Below are 20,590 nucleotides of genomic sequence, written 5' to 3'. Positions count from 1 at the left end.
GATGTTTTACAGAGTTAATCAAGTGGAGTTAAGCGTAAGGTGCGAGCGTATGGTTATGGTACTGAAGTTGAATGAAATAAATAGGCCAAAAGCTTACTAATGGGTTATATTTTATTGTGTGAAAGTTTAAAAAGGATCGGTTTACTAGTTAATTTTTACAGCGTTTTTTTCCGTGATCCAATTTGATGTGGTTGATTTTGATCCAATGCACTCCGTAATCCAATTTGATATTAAACGGAAGCCGCCATTTCGGATTTCCAAATGGCGTTAATCATCGATTTCAGATGTCTACTGACCACCCTGTTTCAAATGGCAATAACATTGATAATGCATCTCTCTATTTTCTGTTATTCAAAGTCGCCATCTTGCATTTTAAAATGGCGTTGATCATCAATTTATGATGCCTTCAGACCACCCGCCATTAAATCACCTATATTGATTATTGGTCTCTCTATTTTATAGTAACCGGAAGTCGCCGTCTTGGATTTTAAAACGGCGTTAATCATCAATTCGTGTTATCTACTCAGCATACTCTTTAAAATGACACCCATGTTGATGAAGGTTTTCGCTGTTTTGTAGTAACCGAAAGTTGCCATCTGAAATTTACAAAAGGCTTTAATCATTAATTTCTGATGTCAGCACACTACCCGCTTTTAAATGATACCCATATTGATGATGGTTCTCTCTATTTTCTGGTAACCGAAAGCTTCCATCTTGGATTTAAAAATGGCTTTAATCATCAATTTCCGATGTCCATCGACCACCTCTTTCAAATAACATCCATATTGTTGATGGTTTTCACAGTTATGTGATAGCCGTTTTCTTGGATTCTAAAATGGCGTTAATCACCAATTCCGATGTCCGCAGCCACCCATATTGATAATGGTTCACTTTTTTAAGGTATACGGAAGTAGTCATCATGGTTTTAAAAATGTCGTTTATCATCAATTTGCGAAGTTCACTGACCACATTGGTGATGGTTTTCACTGTTTTGTGGTAATCGGAAGTCGCTATAATTGATTTAAAAATGGTGTTAATCGTCAATTTCCGATGTCTACTCACCACCCCCTTTCAAATGACACCCATATTGATGATGGTCGTCACTGTGCCGTCAATAAACAATTTCCGTTACCTATTGACTTATATTTATTCAATACCTCACGATATCTAAGGCGTCAAAAAATTTACTGAAATTTCCACAATTACAGGTCACTAATTAAGGGGGGCGGGAGTGTTAAGGTTTCAGCGTGAAAAAAAAATACTTTTTTTGCGAATTTTTTTTAGAACTTTGCGGGAAGCAAATTTATCGAAACTTTTGTTCATTATAGTTTATCATTTTAATCACATGCTATAATTTTTCTATGCAAAAATATCGACAAACGACTCGGTAACGAAGATTTTTGTACAATGTCTTTCGAAAAAACGCTTTTAATCCACCTAACAGTGTGATGAGACATTTCTTATAACTCTTATCACTCTCTTCGGATATTATATCGTTTGAGAACTTTTAGAACTTGAAGCTTCGCGATGTTTTTGATAACACATACTACATGGGATAGTGGCAGGACTCAGAGAATCGCTCAAATCAGCATAGGACAACATCAGTGCTAGAAATCTCAAACCAAATCAATGGGAAAGCGAAAAAATGGCCAATAGACATACAAACGAATTATTGCTAATGCTCTGTTAATAAAATATCTAAATTCCTCAATAAATGCATTGTGGTGGGAAAACTGAATTTTCCTAAAGGGGTTATGTATATTGTACTGAGCCAAAAAATCGATTTAAGTTTATACTTTACTCAAATTTACAACGCGACTGAGAACTAAGAAATCAACGCTTTTTCTTGAAAAAAGCGATAGTAGCAGTGATACCATTCAAAGAAAATCAACAGTGAATATTTCCAGACTTGGTTTTATTCCCTATTTAAGAACTATTGTGTTTTTACATCCTAGATTGCACGATTCAGTGATCGAAACCCAAAACTTCATAAAGTATTTGAAATTATTAAATTAAAATTTGTGTTTGCTATTGAAATTGACAAAATGATAGTATATATAGAATATAGTCCCTTTGGCGTTGGTTAATTTTTCGGTCCCACCTATCAGCATTGAAGTATCGCCCTTACGTTTTTTTACAATACCAATTTAACAATTTGTGGGAGTCTGGTGAAAATCGATCTTACTATCCAAACGGCATAATTCCGAAACCGTAATTTTTGAAGTTTTAAAATTATGCAGAATTAATTTTTCAGACAATAGTAACAGAGTTCGTGTCTTTAGCAAATTTGTTGAGACTTTATTGTAGTCATGAATATTAACCTGAGAAAATTCACCATAAATACTTCTTGGACGATATACCGTCAAAATTACTTTATCAAATGATGCGCTGTTCGTTAGTAAAACTCATCGAAGATACTAAACCTCCGAAATTGGCGGTTTCAAAATGATGCTATCTTGACCTTAAATTATTGTTTTGGAACATTTGACCTATACATATAATTGGTCATACAACAAAAATCAAATTCTCATCAAAATCGACCAGGACCTGCTAGAGTCGAATGGAAATCGTCATTTTTCATAAATTTCGCTCTACATTCGGAAAGTGTTATCCTCGTTATTAATCATATTACGTTTTCGTCTCAACTCGACGCATTCCCAAAATAAAAACCTATTTTGATCCACCTAGTGGTGCAATTGGGCTTTTCTCATTTGTCCAGACTACGATTCCATGGCTGGTTATGTTCAATACTATGGTGGAAATGAATATTACATGTTCAGTACGATTTGCACATATAAACAATGGATCGACAGCCACGATCTTGAGATACTATGTGATACTGAAACATCGCTTGACCGCCGCTGGTTTCAAGCGATGTTTCAGTATCACATAGTAAGATCCGGGAGGTCCGGGTCCTGCCGAAAATTTTCAACTTGTTAAGAAATTTTAAACTAGTTTTAATTTTAAAACAGTAACCCCTCACTGCATACTCCCTCCGGGCCGGTATGATTGACGATTTTTAGAGTGATTGCATAACCTTTCTATATGAGAAAGGCAAAAAAGTCCAAAAAATCAATTTTTTTCAAACATTATTTTTTCGAGTTTATATCAAATCTCAATGGTTCATGCATTATAAAGTCATTTGGCATCAAAAATACAAATTTGATTTTGAAAATTTTTCATTTCAGTTTATATGGGAATTTGCTGTGTGATTGCACTCTTCAACTCCTAACTCCGGAACCGGAAGTCCAATCAATAAAAAAATCAATTGCAGCCGATGGGAAGGTTGTACCTTTCATTTGAGACTAACTTTGTGCAAATCGATCCAGCCATCTCTGATTAACAGAGGTCATATTTTTTTCCACATACACACATACACACACATGCATACATACACACATACATTCTCCTATCTCGACGAACTGAGTCGATTGGCATATGACACTCGGCCCTCCCGGTCGGGATTAGATTGACGAATTTTAGAGTGAATGAGAAAGGCAAAAACATTTTTAGCAAATGTTTCATAGACATTAAATCAATTTTTACTTCGCTTTCTATTAAATAAAGACCCTCATTACAGTACATCTATACAAAAGCGAGCTCAATTTGAAAAGAAATCTGAGGATTATGATTGATTACAGAACTCTGGAATTTTCTATTGGAATGATTTCAGGCAGGAATTTGATATTGATGATATTAGGCAACTGTGAAATCAAGACCAATAGATCAATTACATATCAGGACCCCATTCTGACAATTTATCCAAAGTCCTCATGATGTTTTCAACAACAGGTTATCAATCTACGGATCAGATAATTGTTATTGTAATACTGAATTAAATCAGTCTGCATCAATAAATTTTCAATTGCAATCCAATATATTTTTTGGGTGTGGCAGGGAGGGAAGTTGTTAAACCCCAAAACCTTCTCTTGGCTACGTTGTTGCTTGGAGTTATTTACTTCACTTTCATTTTCCGATATGTTTCCGATCGATCCGTTGGTTATAAGTTAGAAAAATTGCAGTCAGACGGTTCGTACAAATGAACATTTTTGCACTGATAAGGTATCAAGTTCCTTCCAGACAACTTGGAAGTGTTCGGTGATTATTTCTAGCGGTTGTAGATAGAAAAATGAAATACAAAATTCTTTTTATCGTAATAATGTTTGGCTTATTTCAATGGATTATTACTATATTGAACAATAAATGGGCGACAAAAGGTAATCCACAAACAACAAGCCATAACTTTTAAAGTATTCAAAATAGATATTTTATGTCTTCAGTAAAGTTATTCGCAAAAGTAAGAGCTACAAATTTGCTGAAGGCATCATTTCGATATAACCACTTCCAAGAAAATTTGTGATAATATCTCACTCATAAGGAGATTAATCAGTAAAAGCACAATACCAAAAGAAAGGGCGTATTGCCTCCATTATATTCTCCGAAGATACTATTGACCTAAAATAAGCCGTTTTGGCGTTAATAATAGATTACATGTTTTTGGTCATATTTCTGGCAATGGGAAATGATAAAAATCTTTCGTCCGCATTTAATGTTAAATATCTCTTTTGATAATAGTCCGATTTCAACAATCTATAGCTTGTTCGAAAGGTATTCGTTAAATCTGTCTAAAAACATATAAATTGTTAATCTATATTGTCAATTTCGGCAGATAATTTGATAAAACTTCGAAAAACGCCATTTTTACGCATTCAAACATTCATATCTTAGAAACTAAGCATCAGAATCAAAAACAAATTAATAGCGTTCATACTGTTTTTTAGTTCTTTCATTTAAAATTGGTTTGGATAGGATCGGTTCAGCCATTGCTGAGAAACACGAATGAGAATTTGTCCGTTACATACACACACACACACAGACACACACACACACACACAGACATTGTCCCAAATCGTCGAGCTGAGTCGATTGGTATATAAGACTCGGCCCTCCGGGCCTCGGAAAAAATCTTGAAAGTTTGAGCGAATTCTATACATTTCTTTTATAAGAAATGTAAAACGTGTTTAATCCACCTAACAGTGTGATGAGACATTTCTTATAACTCTTATCACTCTCTTCTGATATTATATCGTTTGAGAGCATTTAGAACTTGATGCTTCGCGATGTTTTTGATAACACATACTACATGGGATAGTGGCAGGACTCAGAGAACCGCTCAAATCAGCATAGGACAACATCAGTGCTAGAAATCTCAAACCAAATCAATGGGAAAGCGAAAAAATGGCCCATAAAATAGACATACCAACGAATTATTGTTAACGCTCTGTTAATAAAATATCTATATTGTGGTGGATTTTTTTTTTGAATCGATTTGAAGTTTATACTTTACTCAAATTTCCAACGCGACTGAGAACTAAGAAATCAACGCTTTTTCTTGAAAAGGGCGATACTAGCAGTGATACCATTCAAAGAAAATCAACAGTGAATATTTCCAGACTTGGTTTTATTTCCTATTTAAGAACTATTGTGTTTTTTGACATCCTAGATTGCATGATTCAGTGATCGAAACCCAAAACTTCATAAAGTATTTGAAATTATTAAATTAAAATTTGTTTTTGCTATTGAAATTGACAAAATGATAGTATCGCCCCTTTGGCGATTGTTTACTTTTTCGGTCCCATCTATCAGCATTGAAGTATCGCCCTTACGTTTTTTTACAATAACTACCGTTTTACACCACCGATTTCGTCCGGGTTTTTTCAATAGAGATCATTGTTAATATTTTCAGCTGGTATCAGTTTGATAATCCTAAAATATACGAAAATAACAGTTTCGCCTCTAAACTGCTAGCAAAAAAAGTATCGCCCTGTTTGTTTGCATGGAGCGTGGAAGGCGAAACTTTAAATAAACAAACAAAAATACAGTATCGCCCGTTGTTTTTTTTGCTGTAGTTTAAGAAAGCAATATCGTAGAATCAAAATTTTTAGGTTAATTTGTTACGTTTCAAAGCCCTCATTCGCATGTAAGAAAAAAGCCCTATGTTTACATTTGTAAGTATCGCCCTTTTCACAAAAAAGCGTTGAAATGAAATCGCAGCTCCTGATATCACGCTATCTCTGAAGTGCATGCGTGCATAGTTCCAAATTTTACTTCGACATCGACTTTTTCTAAAGGTGACTTCCCAGTAGTATTCTTGATTTGAATTATTATCGCTAATCCTAATGCCAAAGAACAAATAAAAACCTCACGAAAACGAACCGTTTGGGAAAATCATCATCATTACTGGAACTTTCATTTTCATGAAACTTTTCGATAACCTTCCGTCACTTGCGTTAATGCACTGGGTGCACAGTAGGGTGACAGGAAAAAAATGACCCCTATCGGCCCACCTCTGCGTCGATTCCTAGTCCCACCAGGAGTACTTGCTCCAAATTTGAAGCAAATCGGACAAGTCTAACTACCGGACCAACGGGCCTGAAATTTGCATGGGAATTTTCAACAATTTACATGGAGAAAACCCACCAGCACGCATTTTCGCCGCTAGGTGGCACTGTATGCATCGTATTATCACTGTAAGTGAAAATAAGAAGGATAATTGAATTGTCTACAACTTCGTCGAAGACTGCAAGTAAATCCGACTTTATTAAAAGAAGTTATTAAACTTTTAACGAAGTGATGTCTGAGTCAGTTGTGCATGGGGCCTAATAGTGCATGGTTGTGTATCAGTACTCGATTCACACGAACTAAACATTTTTGTGAAATAATCGTTAGGTTTAGCTCAATGGTATGTTCAGAAGAATTATAGTAAATAATACGAGTCATGCTTTGATTAGAAAATTTTAGTTCCACCTGTTACCGCATAGAGGGCGCCAACACTAACTTTTCAACGGAGAGAGATAGAAATTTGGTGTCTTCTACAAAGTTATAGAACAGGCATTTTTCAGTATTTCTACTGAACATCTTGATACTCTATCTCTTTTCTACGAAAAGTTAGTAGTGGCGCCCTCTATGCGGTCACAGGTGGAACTAAAATTTTCTAACCAAAACATAACTCGTATTATTTACTATAATTCTTGTAAACATACTATTCGGCTAAATCTAACCATTATTTCACAAAAATATATAGTTCGCGGGAGTCGAGTACTGATACACAACCATGCACTGCTAGGCCCCATGCAAAACTGACTCAGACATCACTTCGTTAAAAGTTTAATAACTTCTTTTAACATAGCCGGATTTACTAGCAGTCTGCGACAAAGTTGTAGATAATTAAAATATCTTTCTTATTTTCACTTACAGTGATAATACGTTGTATACAGTGCCACCTAGCGGCGAAAATACGAGCTAGTGAGTTTTCTACATGTAAATTGTTGAAAAATCCAATATAAACTTCAGGCACGTTGGTCCGGTAGTTAGACTTGTCCGATTTGCTTCAAATTTGGTACAAGTACTCCTGGTGGGACTAGGAATCTACTCAGGGGTGGGCCGATTGAGTTTTCAAAAATTCATCATTTTTCTGGGCAGTCTAGTTCACAGTGCTCTAAAAATCTAGCGAAATCGTCTTAGGGCACCAGCGGGTCTGTAAAGAATACTAAAAATTAATTTCTATTCCATAATTTTCAGTTCAGCAATTCGAGAGTTCGTGCTCACCGCAAACCATGAAAAATAGACTACGTTGTGAAGCGATGATCACTATTTATTAAAAAATCACGGTTAAATAAAAAATAAAACTATTAAAAAATTTCAAATAGTTTATAATTTTCACAAACCTATTAGGAAAAATTGTGTAATAAGCTTTCGTAATATTGTGTAGGAAAAAAGCTGAAAATTTGAAAATAAATCTGAGAATTATGATTGATTACAGAACTCTGGAATTTTCTATTGGAAGGTTTTCAGGCAGGAATTTGATATTGATGCTATTAGACAACTGTGAAATCAAGACCAATAGATCAGTTACATATCAGGACCCCATTCCGACAATTTATCAAAAGTCCTCATGACGTTTACAACAACAGGTTATCAATCTACGGATCAGATAATTGTTATTGTAGTATTGAATTAAATCAGTCTGCATCAATAAATTTTCAACTTCAATCCAATATTTTTTTCGGCGCGGGGGGGGGGGGGGGTTGTATGGTGTTAAACCTCAAAACCTTCTCTTGGCTACGCCGTTGCTTGGAGTTATTTATTTCGCTTTTCATTTTCCGATATGTTTCAGATCGATCCGATTATTATAAGTTAGAAAAATTGCAGTCAGAAGGTTCGCATAAATGAACATTTTTGTACTGATAAGTTATCAAGTTCCTTCCAGACAACTTGGAAGTGTTCGGTGATTATTTCTAGCGGTTGTAGATAGTAAAATGAAATACAAAATTCGTTTTATCGAAATAATGTTTAGCTTATTTCAATGGATTATTACTATATTGAACAATAAATAGGCGACAAAGAGTAATCCACAAACAACAAGCCATAACTTTTAAAGTATTCAAAATAGATATTTGAAGTCTTCAGTAAAGTTATTCGCAAAAGTAAGAGCTACAAATTTGCTGAAGGCATCATTTCGATATAATCACTTCCAAGAAAATTTGTGAAAATATCTCACTCATAGGGGGATTAATCAGCAAAAGCACAATACCAAGAGAAAGGGCATATTACCTCCATTAAATTCTCCGAAGATACTATTGACCTAAAATAAGCCGTTTTGGCGTTAATAATAGATTACATGTTTTTGGTCATATTTCTGGCAATGGGAAATGATAAAAATCTTTCGTCCGCATTTAATGTTAAATATCTCTTTTGATAATAGTCCGATTTCAACAGTCTATAGCTTGTTCGAAAGGTATTCGTTAAAGCTGTCTAAAAACATATAAATTGTTAATCTATATTGTCAATTTCGGCAGATAATTTAAAAAAAACTGCAAAAAACGCCATTTTTACGCATTCAAATATTCATATCTTGGAAACTGAACATCAGAATCAAAAACAAATTAATAGCGTTCATACTGTTTTTTAGTTCTTTCATTTAAAATTGGTTTGGATAAGATCGGTTCAGCCATTACTGAGAAACACGAATGAGAATTAGTCCGTTACACACACACACACACACAGACACACACACACACAGACATTGTCCCAAATCGTCGAGCTGAGTCGATTGGTATATAAGACTCGGCCCTCCGGGCCTCGGAAAAAATCTTGAAAGTTTGAGCGAATTCTATACATTTCTTTTATAAGAAATGTAAAACATGATTTGCGGTGGTACCTGCCATTCAAAAAGTACTTAACCGACTTCTTTCAAACTTTCCATACACATTCTATGTAAAAAAATACCCAACTCGCATGTTGAGTTTTTGAGATAATTTTTCATTTAAGGGGGCATTTACTCATAAAATGGCGGAATTTTTCGTGAAAAATCGTGTTTTTATTAAAAATGAGTAAAGTATCCTCTTAATTGAAAATTTATCTCATAAACTCAGCGTACGGGTTAGGTATTTTTTGCATAGAATGTGTATGCAAAGTTTGAAAGAAGTCAGTTTAGTAGTTTAGGAATGGCAAGTAATACCGCAAATCATGTTTTTCCAGAGACCAGAAAGCTTCGCCACCGAGTCGTTTGTCAAAATTTTTGCATAGAAAAATTATTGAAATGATATACTATAATGTATAAAATTTTTGATCAATTTGCTTCACGCAAAGTTCTAAAACAATTTGCGAAGAAAGTGTTTTTTTCACGCTGAATCCCTTACCCCCCCCCCCCCCCCCCCCTTAATAGTTTACCCACTTTTGCCTGAAGTTGTGATAAATATACCATTTCTGATCTAACAGAATATTTTAAGCAAGGGGTGAGTCGCTTAGCACAAATCGAATTGTGCTCACAAACAAACAGCGTGGCAGCTTGTGCCGCAATGTGCCACGATGTGCCACGCTGTGCCATGGTGCTCAGTAAAACAAAAGCAATGATTGCTATGATTATTGAACTACACTTTGTTTACAGTTTTTGAGTTGTCAAAAGTGTGCCTCATTGTGCCACACATTGTGGTAACGAGTGAAATGATTGTGTATTACTGTGAATCACAATCTTATATCGTGTTATACTAGGTGATACAGTGTATATGGCACATTGTTCTAAGCGACTCACCCCTTGATTTTAAGCCACTTTTGCTCTTAGTAAAATTTTAACCCACTCTGGCTCTCAGCCTCTCAATTATTCTAATAATTCAGTTAACTGTTTTCCTCGTATTTAATCTTACTAATTCCTCTAATCCTAAATACGGTTATGACACAGTTGATATTTATTTGGAAAAAAATATTTCTGTGAAAGCGATATTACAAAATTGAAGCTATTGAAATGCGAAGAACAGGGCTAACAAAAATCCAAAATTTGCGTTTCGACGTCGTCTCATCAGAATCTGAAACTTAATGCCAGGACTAAGCTAGCGTTGAATTGAAGCTGGCTCCAAAAAACGGAACCAAAGTTTGTGTTTCTGAGCAAACCTCTAGTGGAGCGTGATGTCCCGCAAGAAACACAAATTATATCTGCGTCGTTGGAGTTCGACTTGGTGCTTAGTACTGGCACCAAGGGGTGAGTCGCTTAGAACAATGTGCTATGCACAGTATATCACCTACAATAACACGATATAAGATTACGATTCACAGTAATACCACAGTTACCACAATGTGTGGCACAATGAGGCACACTTCTGACAACTCGAAAACTGTCAACAAAGTGTAGTTGAATAATCATAGCAACCATTGCTTTTGTTTTACTGAACTCCATGGCACAGCGTGGCACACCGTGGCACATCGTGGTACATTGCGGCACGAGCTACCACGCTGTTTGTTTGTGAGCACAATTCGATTTGTGCTAAGCGACTCACCCCTTGACTGGCACTAAGTTAGTGTCGGATACTGATGAAATGAAATCGAAAAGCAAATTCCATAACTAATTTATTTGTAGGTAGTTTGGTTTAACGTAGTTTTTTTTCTTAGAGGAGGAAAATATGTTTTCTCCAAAAAATTCTCCTCAGGGAGTGCAAAGTGTAAACAAATCATTTTCCACTTCTACAGTAGAAATTGTTCACTAATCAAACCTCCGACATTGCATCGGCAAAGTTTCGTGCGAAACGAATCATCGAAACGGAAGCCCAACTAATACCCACCCTAAGCCACTCTTCCACTCGGCCAGTGTGTCACGTGCTTGACGAGACGCCGTCTACAGTCGTACACCAGCCGCTAACACTGAATGAGATGAGCGCGGTGTGGAGCTGCTGCGAAGAACCAATATTTAAGCTACACTTAAGTGTACTCTTTTCCCTTTCCATGATGCGAACCTTCCCATGTTAATGCAGCCGCTGCCGTTGCCGCCATCGCCGTAGGCTGTGCACATCTCCGCCCCTGCTCAGCCGGTTGGCCCGCATTGCGTTATCGTGAGGCCCAGTAATGCCACCTCGTTCTTCGCGATGATGCTGTAATTTCGGGATCAAAGCGTGGCAAATTGATTAGCAAACACTTATACGGTTGGAGTCAGTCAGTCAGTCAGTCAGTTGTTTTTTTTCCTTTCTTTCGAGCTTTTGTTTTGGGCTTTTGTTTCACGGCACAATGACCGGCAGTTGGTAGACCACCAAATTGACAATTTGAGGGTACCTTAATTAACTTCGTTAGTCGCCCTTTCGTTTTGTCTTACGATTCGTCCGGAGCCGTTTGTGTGGTCCTCGCGTGGAAACCTCGCAGGCTGGCTTCGGGGCAGGAAAAGCGTTGAATTTACTAATTAAAACTCTTTTCATTTATTTTTGCACGTTCTCTTCCATTCTCGAACAGATTGAGTCGGTAGACCTGGCGCTCGAAATTTTGGACAATTATGACATTCGGGGTCACAAAATTCGTGTCCAGCGGGCCGAGTTCCAGCTCAAGGGCGAATACAACCCGTCGTTGAAGCCGAAGATCCGGAAAAGGGAAAAGGAGAAGATGCGCAAAATGCAGGAGTCGTAAGTATCGCTTTGTTAGAGAACTCTGTGATATTGCCCGCGGAAGTGGGTTATGTTGACCTGAAAACTCGATTATGAACGTGACTTGATTATTGTTCGACGAAACTGGTAATAAGCTGCCGTGCTCAGGATGACATGACATTAATTTGACGTGAAACCTCTCGACGCAACACTTCATTAGCCCTCTTTAGTAGTGCGAAGCCAGCAGCACCATGAATTAGCGGATATATCGCACTGCAAGATTTTACTCTATCGCTTATATTGCCATAGATCTCAACCCTAAACGATGTGATCTCAGCATGACTACTCTCAGATATAGGCACTTTTAATTCACACTCAATCTCTACGCCGAGCATAAACACCAAAGCCGGCGCGAGTAGCGCAGATACTCCGTCGATAGACTATCTGAAGATTTCACTCGATAAACAGATATATCCTACTCGTCGACCTTTTTCCTCCCGGGGTGCGAAGGCAAACAAACCAGGGGAAATATTATTGCTATTAACTACCTACTTAACATATTTTGAGCACCGTGTTGATTATCCATTTTTTTAATGACTCTCCAGCAGACCCCAGCAGACTTCCACACGCAATCCACCCGTTTTTCATCGTACATGTATACATATATGTAATATGATATTCATATTTTTTTCGCAGACTTTTCGACTGGCGCCCGGAGAAGATGCGAGGTGAACGCTCCAAGCACGAACGGATCGTCATCATCAAGAATCTGTTCGAGCCGGAGCTGTTCGATCGGGAAGTTCATCTGCTGCTCGAGTACCAGAACGATCTGCGGGAGGAGGCCAACAAGTGCGGATCCTGCCGGCGGGTTGTGCTGTTCGATCGGCACCCGGAGGGAGTGGCCCAGGTTACGATGAGTGACCCGGAGGAAGCGGATCTGGTGGTGAAGCTGATGCATGGGCGATTCTTTGGTCAGCGCAAGCTGACGGCGGAGATTTGGGACGGGAGGACAAAATATAGGTGAGTTTGATTTTTGTGTGTCGAAAGAGAGTTGCAAATTTGATGTTGATAAGGGGTGCTGGAAACTAAACTAAACTAAATCATTCGTAATTTGTAATTAGTTCAAAAATCAAGAAAGTTCAATGGACTCGAAGAAAAAACTGTGTTCCAAACTTTTTTTTTTAATTCTGTAAGTTGAAATCGAAGTACCAAGAACACGACGAAATGTGTCTATATTTGTCCTATTTGGTATATATTTCTTGAAGTACGAAAAAATCGGTTCAGTTTCAGTTTTGTGCAAAACGTTTTATAGTTTTATAAACGCACAAACCTTTGGTTCTAATCAATACCAAATAACCAGTGTCACTTTTTCTGCTGTGAGATTTTCTTGGGTCGAGTAGGTATAAATGAAGCTCAACACCAGCATTCAGAACCAGGTTACAGGTAAATTGGACGAATGCCACTTTGCCGAATATCATTTTGCCAAATTGGTCATTTGACTGAATGCGTCATTTGACTGAATGGGTCGTTTGGTCGAAAGCTGTTAGACCAAAAGGGTCATTTGGTCGAAAGGGTAATTTGACCGAATGTCGTTTGGCTGAATGCTAGTTTAGCAAAGGCAATATTATCGAATTTTACAATTTTATTAATTTTTTCCGTTATTCGAACACATACTTTGTATCGTTTCACTGATGTACTGCTTAATTGAATATATAATATAATGATTATCCCTTCGTGTATAGCGACGCTGTTCGGAGCAGTACTACGGTATTTATCCTATATTTAGGTTTTAAACTTTAAATAAGTTTCGCAATCAATTTTTAGCATATATGAAAAATTCAGGGTGATTCCACGGATGCTTCGTAGGCTGGTTTCAGTATATTGTTATGACTAGCTAATGCAAGGCGAAAGAATTCTATGGTAATTGGGGACGGGCATAGCGTAGTTGGTTTGGTAAATCTATTGCCTTGTACGCTGCTCACCTGGGTTCGAATCCCAACCCCGCACATAGGGTTAGAGATTTTTCTTAAGAAATTTTTCTAACCCGAAAAGGCGAATAACCTTAATCCTCTATAATCGAAATAAAGTAAATAAATAAAAAAACAATGGTAACTTTATGACCTTCTGTCGATGTGTTGTGAAGAAAACACTACTGTTGCTGTATTACAAGACACGAGAAATCCATCACAATTTAGGAATGTTTTGATTTGAATATGTGCAAAATGTCTAATGGTATTTGACTGTACCGCGCCTTGTACAAGTAGTTCCCAAACTTTTGCGTAGGTATTATTGAAGTCGATTCATCTGAGATAAGAGTTCATCTTATGGATTATAAGAGCAACATCATACCTCAGCGCAATCAGACCTATTTTTTCATTACAGCGAAGACCCGTTTTTATCAGTCCTCTTGGTTTATGTTAGGCTGACAAATGGGAACAATGACAAAACATATTTGTTTATTTCTTTATAATAAACTGAAGCTGTAAAAATATTCTTTAATCTCTCGACAAAGCCTCATAACCCTGATTGACTGACAAAATCGGATGAAAAAGCTGATAAAATCAGGGGCTAATAAAAACGGTTCTTCGCTGAATTTGCGAGATACAAAGTATTTGTAAACTTTATTGAATAATATGAATACCATAAGTCTATTATTCCGTTGGACATTAGCAAATATCTCATATAAAGGTATGGATAATTTCGTCAAAAAACTATTTGGCTAAACTGCACTCAGTCTCATAGAATTCAGCCAAACGGCACTCGGTCAAACATTTCGGTCAAACGGCATTCTGACAAACGGCCCTTTCGCCAAACGGGGAGAGGCCGTATACGCTACTGCACACTCCAAAAATCGTCGCTATTGTGCTATCTTATGACAAACTCCATTTTGGGGTAAACTGAGTTAGATATGCCACATTACTTGTCTAAAAGATATCTACAAAGTGGCGTTTTCAGAATTTTGGCATTCTGCTTGATTACTGAGATATAGTGAAAAACGTGCTGAGAATTTTTTTATTTTTTTTATTTAAATGACTGTTGCTGGGGATTGGCTCAAGTTATCTTGATGTATAATATGTTTTTGTGTGTAAAACTAGCTGAGGAACACAATGGCATAATCATTTTCAAAACAAAAATACGCGAATTGTGAGAAAAATGCAGTTTAAGTTTTAAACTGGAAATATAGCATATTTGGCAACACTGTAACCAAAAATAACTTTTTTTTTCTAGATTCCCTGACTCATTTCCTTCAAAATACATCTCATCAATTGTTTATAGACCAAATGAAGCCAAAGATTTGAATAAAAGTTTATTTTAAGAAATAATTGATAATTTTTTTCTATGGAAAATTTTCCATGCACGATTATGGCACGCCATATAAATTTTGTCATCAATGACACGTTGGAATGCGACTTTTGTTTACATTTATAGTAAAAACATAGTTAACCTATTTGAGAGATTCGTACAGAATTGATAGAAGCATCAATTGTCTTCTTTGAATTGTTTATACCATTTATAAGTTTCAAGACATTCAATCTCAAATTTTAAAAATCGTTTTTCTCGAAATGTGCAATATGGCACTTGTCATAAGATAGTACAATAGCGACGAAATATCACGGGAGGAGGATGTTTGCTAGTAAGTATAGAAGTTGGATTCTACTTTCCTCATTACCGACGCCTTATAGAGGTGACTCTACTATCTGGGCTAAATATCGGTCCATCAAACTCATGGACCGGGGACAAACGGCTTTACTTCCCTTCCGAAGGAAGACGTGACCACAGATTTTTTCACCTCCAAAAAAATCTCAACGACTTCGGCTGGGATTGAACCCAGACCAACTGGAATGAGTGGCGGTCACGCTTACCACACAATCGTCGGAAACGCCAAAATCGTGAACTTAATTCACTAGAGGCCGAGCCATCGAATATATTCACAGGGTGTCTATGGAGGAATTGTTCGTGTGCATATTCCCCACAATCTGGTAAAAAATTAAATAAGGCATGGCTTACTATGATCGAATTAAAAAAAAATAACTTTTAATACTGATGAGGTAGAAAGTTGGTGTGTGCGACAAAGTTTTATAAATGCTCGTAGTGAAGAATTTTGTTGAAGAGGTTGTAGGACTAAAGGTTATTATCAGGCGTTTTCTATGGCAACCCCCTTAAATCTAGTTTTTTTAATATAACTTTTTCTATTGTGACTTTTATTGCAAATAATGTTATAGACAAATATGGAGGTATAAAAACCACATAAAATTGTTGAAGACTGTATGTAAAAATACTCATTAGTTTCAAAGTTATTGAAGATTTTTACATTTTTTATACCAACTTTGACTATGTATAAGAAAGAAAGGTGCATACCAAAATGCACGAACAGGCACTGTTTCCTCTATTTAGACTATGCACATTAAAGGTAAGAACACTATAAATAGGATAAGGTTACTTTATCATATTTTTTATACTTTTTATGTTTAATTATAATTAATATTTTTTTACTTAATATAGAATACAAAAATCACCCAAAAAAATATTTTTTTTTCGCGGATTTTAGTAATTTTTGGTTTGATATTCTATTACAAGTATTATTTTCACTTATACCTGAATATTGCCGATTTTATAAACGTGGGAGCAAAAATGTGATGCTTTTAATATCGTCGGAGATTCCAAACTGATATATACTCAAACCCACATATCATAATGAATTTAATGCTTACAAAACAATTACTAAATTTTACGGAAAAAATTGAAAAAAAAAAATTGTCGCTTGTTTTGCATGGAAAATATCAGAAAACATGGTAAAGTATCCTTACCCTATTCATAGGGTTCTAGAGTGCCACGGTCTAAACCTTCTTACCTGTGTTGTGCATAGTTTAGACAGTGGAAAAAGTGCCTGTTCATGCATTGTGGTTTGCATCTTTCTTTTTTATGCGTAGTCGAAGTTGGTGTTAAAAAATGTAAAAATCTTCAATAACTTTGTAACAAATGAGTATTTTTACATACAGTCTTCAATAATATTATGTGGTTTTAATGCCTGCATTTATTCAGAACTTTGTTTCCACGAAAAGTCACAATAGAAAAAGTTATATTTAAAGAAACTAGATATAAGAGTGTATCCATAGAAAACGCCTCATAAATCCACAACCTTTAGTCCTACAAGCTCAGGTTCTTCGACAAAATTCTTCACTACGAGCATTTTCAAGACTTTGTCGAAGACACCAACTTTCCACCTCGTCAGCATAAAAAGCTAATTTTTTTAGTTCGATCATAGTAAGCCATGCCTAATTTAAATTTTTATCAGATTGTGGGGAATATTCATACGAACAATTGCTCCAAAGACACCCTGTGAATATATTCGCTGGTTTGGTCTCTAGTGAATTAAGTTCACGTTTTTGGCGTTTCCGACCAACGTGCCGCGCCGTCATTGAACTACTTTGAAATATAATGATTTATATTGCCTGGAATTTCAATTAATAATTTGTAAATATTTTAAAACCTTTTACGATTTTCGAATACATGATTTAAACAAAACTATTTTTGGTTGGTTGTTACCTAATTAAATTTTCGTTATATTTTATTTCTTCTTAGTAATCGAGGTTTTTAATGTATGTAGAATTATTATCTGTCAAATTTCGCTGTTTTAAAGTTTTGATATATTTTATTGGAGATTGATCGTAGTCAGTGTTGCCACAATTAAATCTGCACCGGGAGTTGAAAAATCTTTTCTATCTGCACTCTTCTATCTAAAAATCTGTACCGGATTCTGCACCCAAACAATAACAAGGTTGTTTAAAAAAATCATTTTTCTTATAAATATTTTTCATTCGGGGAAATCAAACCAGACATTCTGACTCGGTTGTTTTGTCAATATTAGCTCCAGCTCAAATTCCCGCTGCCACTTTGTTTGCAGCCAAAGGTGGCCAACAGAGTGGCGGCGGGAAGCTGAGATTGGGTTGGTAATATCAATAAAATGCGATAAACCTGCTTGCAGGAATTTAAATGGAGTAAGTCAGAGTAAACGTATGCACTCCGAGAAGATTCGCTCGGCTTTCGTTAGACATTATCCCTTTGATTTGCTGGAAGCAGGTTTCTCGCATATCGCATTCTAAAGTCAGCTTCAGTTCAAACTTAATCAGTACCAGCTCCACTTATGATTCTTGCCATTACTGCTGCCTAACTCAACGTTTATCTGCTGTTTACTGGGATGCATCGCAGGGTTAAATTATTTTACTTTGCTGTCATGTAAATAAATCTGCACCAATCTGTACTCTTTTACAAAAATCTGTAATCTGTACCGTACAGAATCTGTACCAAAAATGATTCAAAAATTTGTACCTTTCTAGATAAATCTACACTTGTGGCATCACTGATCGTAGTAACCATGTGCGTCGGGTGTGAAAATTTGTCGTTGTCAATTTTTTTTTCGGTGAAAATTTTAACTATCGGGAAAATGATTTGTGGTAAAAGTAAAAATATCTTTCGGTGACGACTGAAGAAACTAGGAGTAAGAGGAGAAGGGGTCTACGCTACTGGAATAGTATAGTTCCAAGTGATGGTAGCGGAGTGAAATTAATTTGGACCTTTATTACTGGTGAGCCCGTTCTAGTTATTTCTTCTATCTTTTTAGTGATTGTTCTTGTAATTATATTGTTCAATTATTTCATTAAAAACTTGGCGAGGGAATAGAGGCCACTAGTAGGTGTTGTGGATCAAATCAGCCTAGATACCGTGTGGCGACTGGAACCAGGGATCGATCCATTGGATTCCTGCTGTCATACCGTGGGAGGTTTTCTGGACATTCGTTTTTGTTGTTGTTTATTGTCTTGGATGGTTTTATTGGGTTCATAGCCATAGTGGTAATCAGAAACAGGGGTTTCATGTCAGTGCTGCAGTGAGGTTTGCCGTTGTTTTCCTGAATATGAAGCGGCGTTCGTGGGAGGAGTTTGTAGAGGAGAAGGGTGATACAAGTTAACAACTGGACTGGTTTTGTTTGCAGACATGACATTTCCTTCAATGGAGCGTAATTACGTAACGCGTTTAGGGGGGGGGGGGGGGTACGAGAAGTTGTGACTTCCGGGGAGTAAGCTAGGTCGTTACGTAACATGTTTTTACGGAACAAAAATTTTTTTTTCGAAGGATTTGTTACGTAATAGGGAGGGGGATTAAGAAATCTATGACAATTTGTTACATGGGGGAGGGGGGAGTCAATTTTGGGCAATTTTCGCGTTACGTAATTTATGAATGGTCCCTTAATGGAATAGGGGGTTAAATATAATGGCTTCAGTTTCCGATGATACTCTGTAGGAGTCCTCCCGCCTGACCAAGACATCGGTACTACCACCTGCTAGGGTGAGAAGTGGCGTGAATCCGGTCGAGTTGTATCATCGACATCAGACCCCTTTAGTGAAAGTTGCCTACCACTAACCCAGGGAAAACAATTTAAAAATGAACACCATTGTCAAGTAATACATTCTTTGCTTTACAGAGAGCCAGTGTGGTGCTTATAGCATGAAATTAGATGAAGTGTATCTGTTACATTTTGTTTCTTTCCAGTCAAACGCAGATGATGATGTTGCAGCGACTGGAGAATAGAATAATGCGATTAGCATTATTATATTTTTTAGTCACTCTAGCCTCAATATTTGTGTTTAATTGAAAAGATACAAAATGGACCGGCAGATCGAGTAAAGGCGCTTTAACCTAGGCTTATTAGCCAGGGCAAGGAGTAAATACCTCTGCCTTATCTCCAAGGACCAAAGGAGTGACATTAACCTTCTTAGCCAAGTCACTCCCAACGATATATCCCAATCCCCTTTAAACTGAAACGGTCGGTACGGTTGTCCTCGTTTCTTCCTCTTCAAGATTCAAAACGATTCGTTAGTTAAATTATTTATTAAATGAATAAATTAATTGCCGTATAGTTCTGAAACACCTTTTAACCCAACTCTGCACAGTAGGCAGTTTTAATATTTGCGACATATTACACATTATATGCTTCAAATATAAATGTTGACAAGAAGAACACTAAAGAATTAATACGGTGGTTTCCAGGATGCTTTTCAATACTGGCTGTGCAAGGGTTAGAATAGAATAGAATAGAATTAGTTTTGATATATTTTTCACTAATTTCACTAATTACTAATTAAGATTTTTTTTAATCTTTCGCAGATTTTTGAGATTCGATTCCTAATTCGTAGATTCCTGTCAAAAACTTCAAGTTCACCCTTCGGAAAGAATTTTGCTGTTCCATAAACACAGGAAGGATTTTTTCAGTATGTTTTGTTCGTTTAAATCGCATAAAATTGCAGGCTGGATATTGGGCAGGCGGTTTTGGGCCACCCTTCATTTTTCAAAAGTACGTTTGCTAGCGCTACGAAACTTTGTATGGTGTCACATGAACTTAAGCTAGTGTTTGAGGGCTCTCCGAACCGAAAACATGCATCCGCATTTGCTATGATACCTACAGTGTTGAAAAATAAGCCTAAAACTGATTTTAAACATTTCTTTGATTTGTTTTTCCGTCGAAACATTGAAGTGCATGAAAAATTTACCTTGAAAAATCACTTTTTAAGAAATTGTGTTTACTGGCTTTGCTTCAGTGCTTGCTCCAATCGGGGCATAGCAAGCGCGAGCATGTCGAAAAAAACCATCGGAATGTGGTCGTAACGCAATGGAAAACATTGGTGGTATTTCGT

At 36.6% G+C, this 20,590-nt stretch overlaps 2 protein-coding genes across 4 annotated transcripts in view; one reads left to right on the top strand and one right to left on the bottom strand.

The window, feature by feature from the left end:
• LOC131692779 (uncharacterized) overlaps positions 1 to 20,590 on the bottom strand; it is a 376,747-nt gene that overhangs the window by 221,842 nt on the left and 134,315 nt on the right. The window lies entirely within an intron of this gene.
• The window catches only part of LOC131692777 (HIV Tat-specific factor 1), a 316,884-nt gene that overhangs the window by 291,333 nt on the left and 4,961 nt on the right, over positions 1 to 20,590 (top strand). Inside the window, exons 3-4 of the mRNA XM_058980043.1 lie at positions 11,773 to 11,939; positions 12,597 to 12,920. Of these exons, the coding sequence (XP_058836026.1) occupies positions 11,773 to 11,939; positions 12,597 to 12,920 (491 nt within the window). The remainder of the gene's footprint in view (positions 1 to 11,772; positions 11,940 to 12,596; positions 12,921 to 20,590) is intronic.

This window comes from Topomyia yanbarensis, chromosome 3, assembly GCF_030247195.1.
Source record: "Topomyia yanbarensis strain Yona2022 chromosome 3, ASM3024719v1, whole genome shotgun sequence".
Lineage (NCBI taxonomy): Eukaryota > Metazoa > Arthropoda > Insecta > Diptera > Culicidae > Topomyia > Topomyia yanbarensis.
This window is presented reverse-complemented; position numbering and strand designations above follow the sequence as displayed.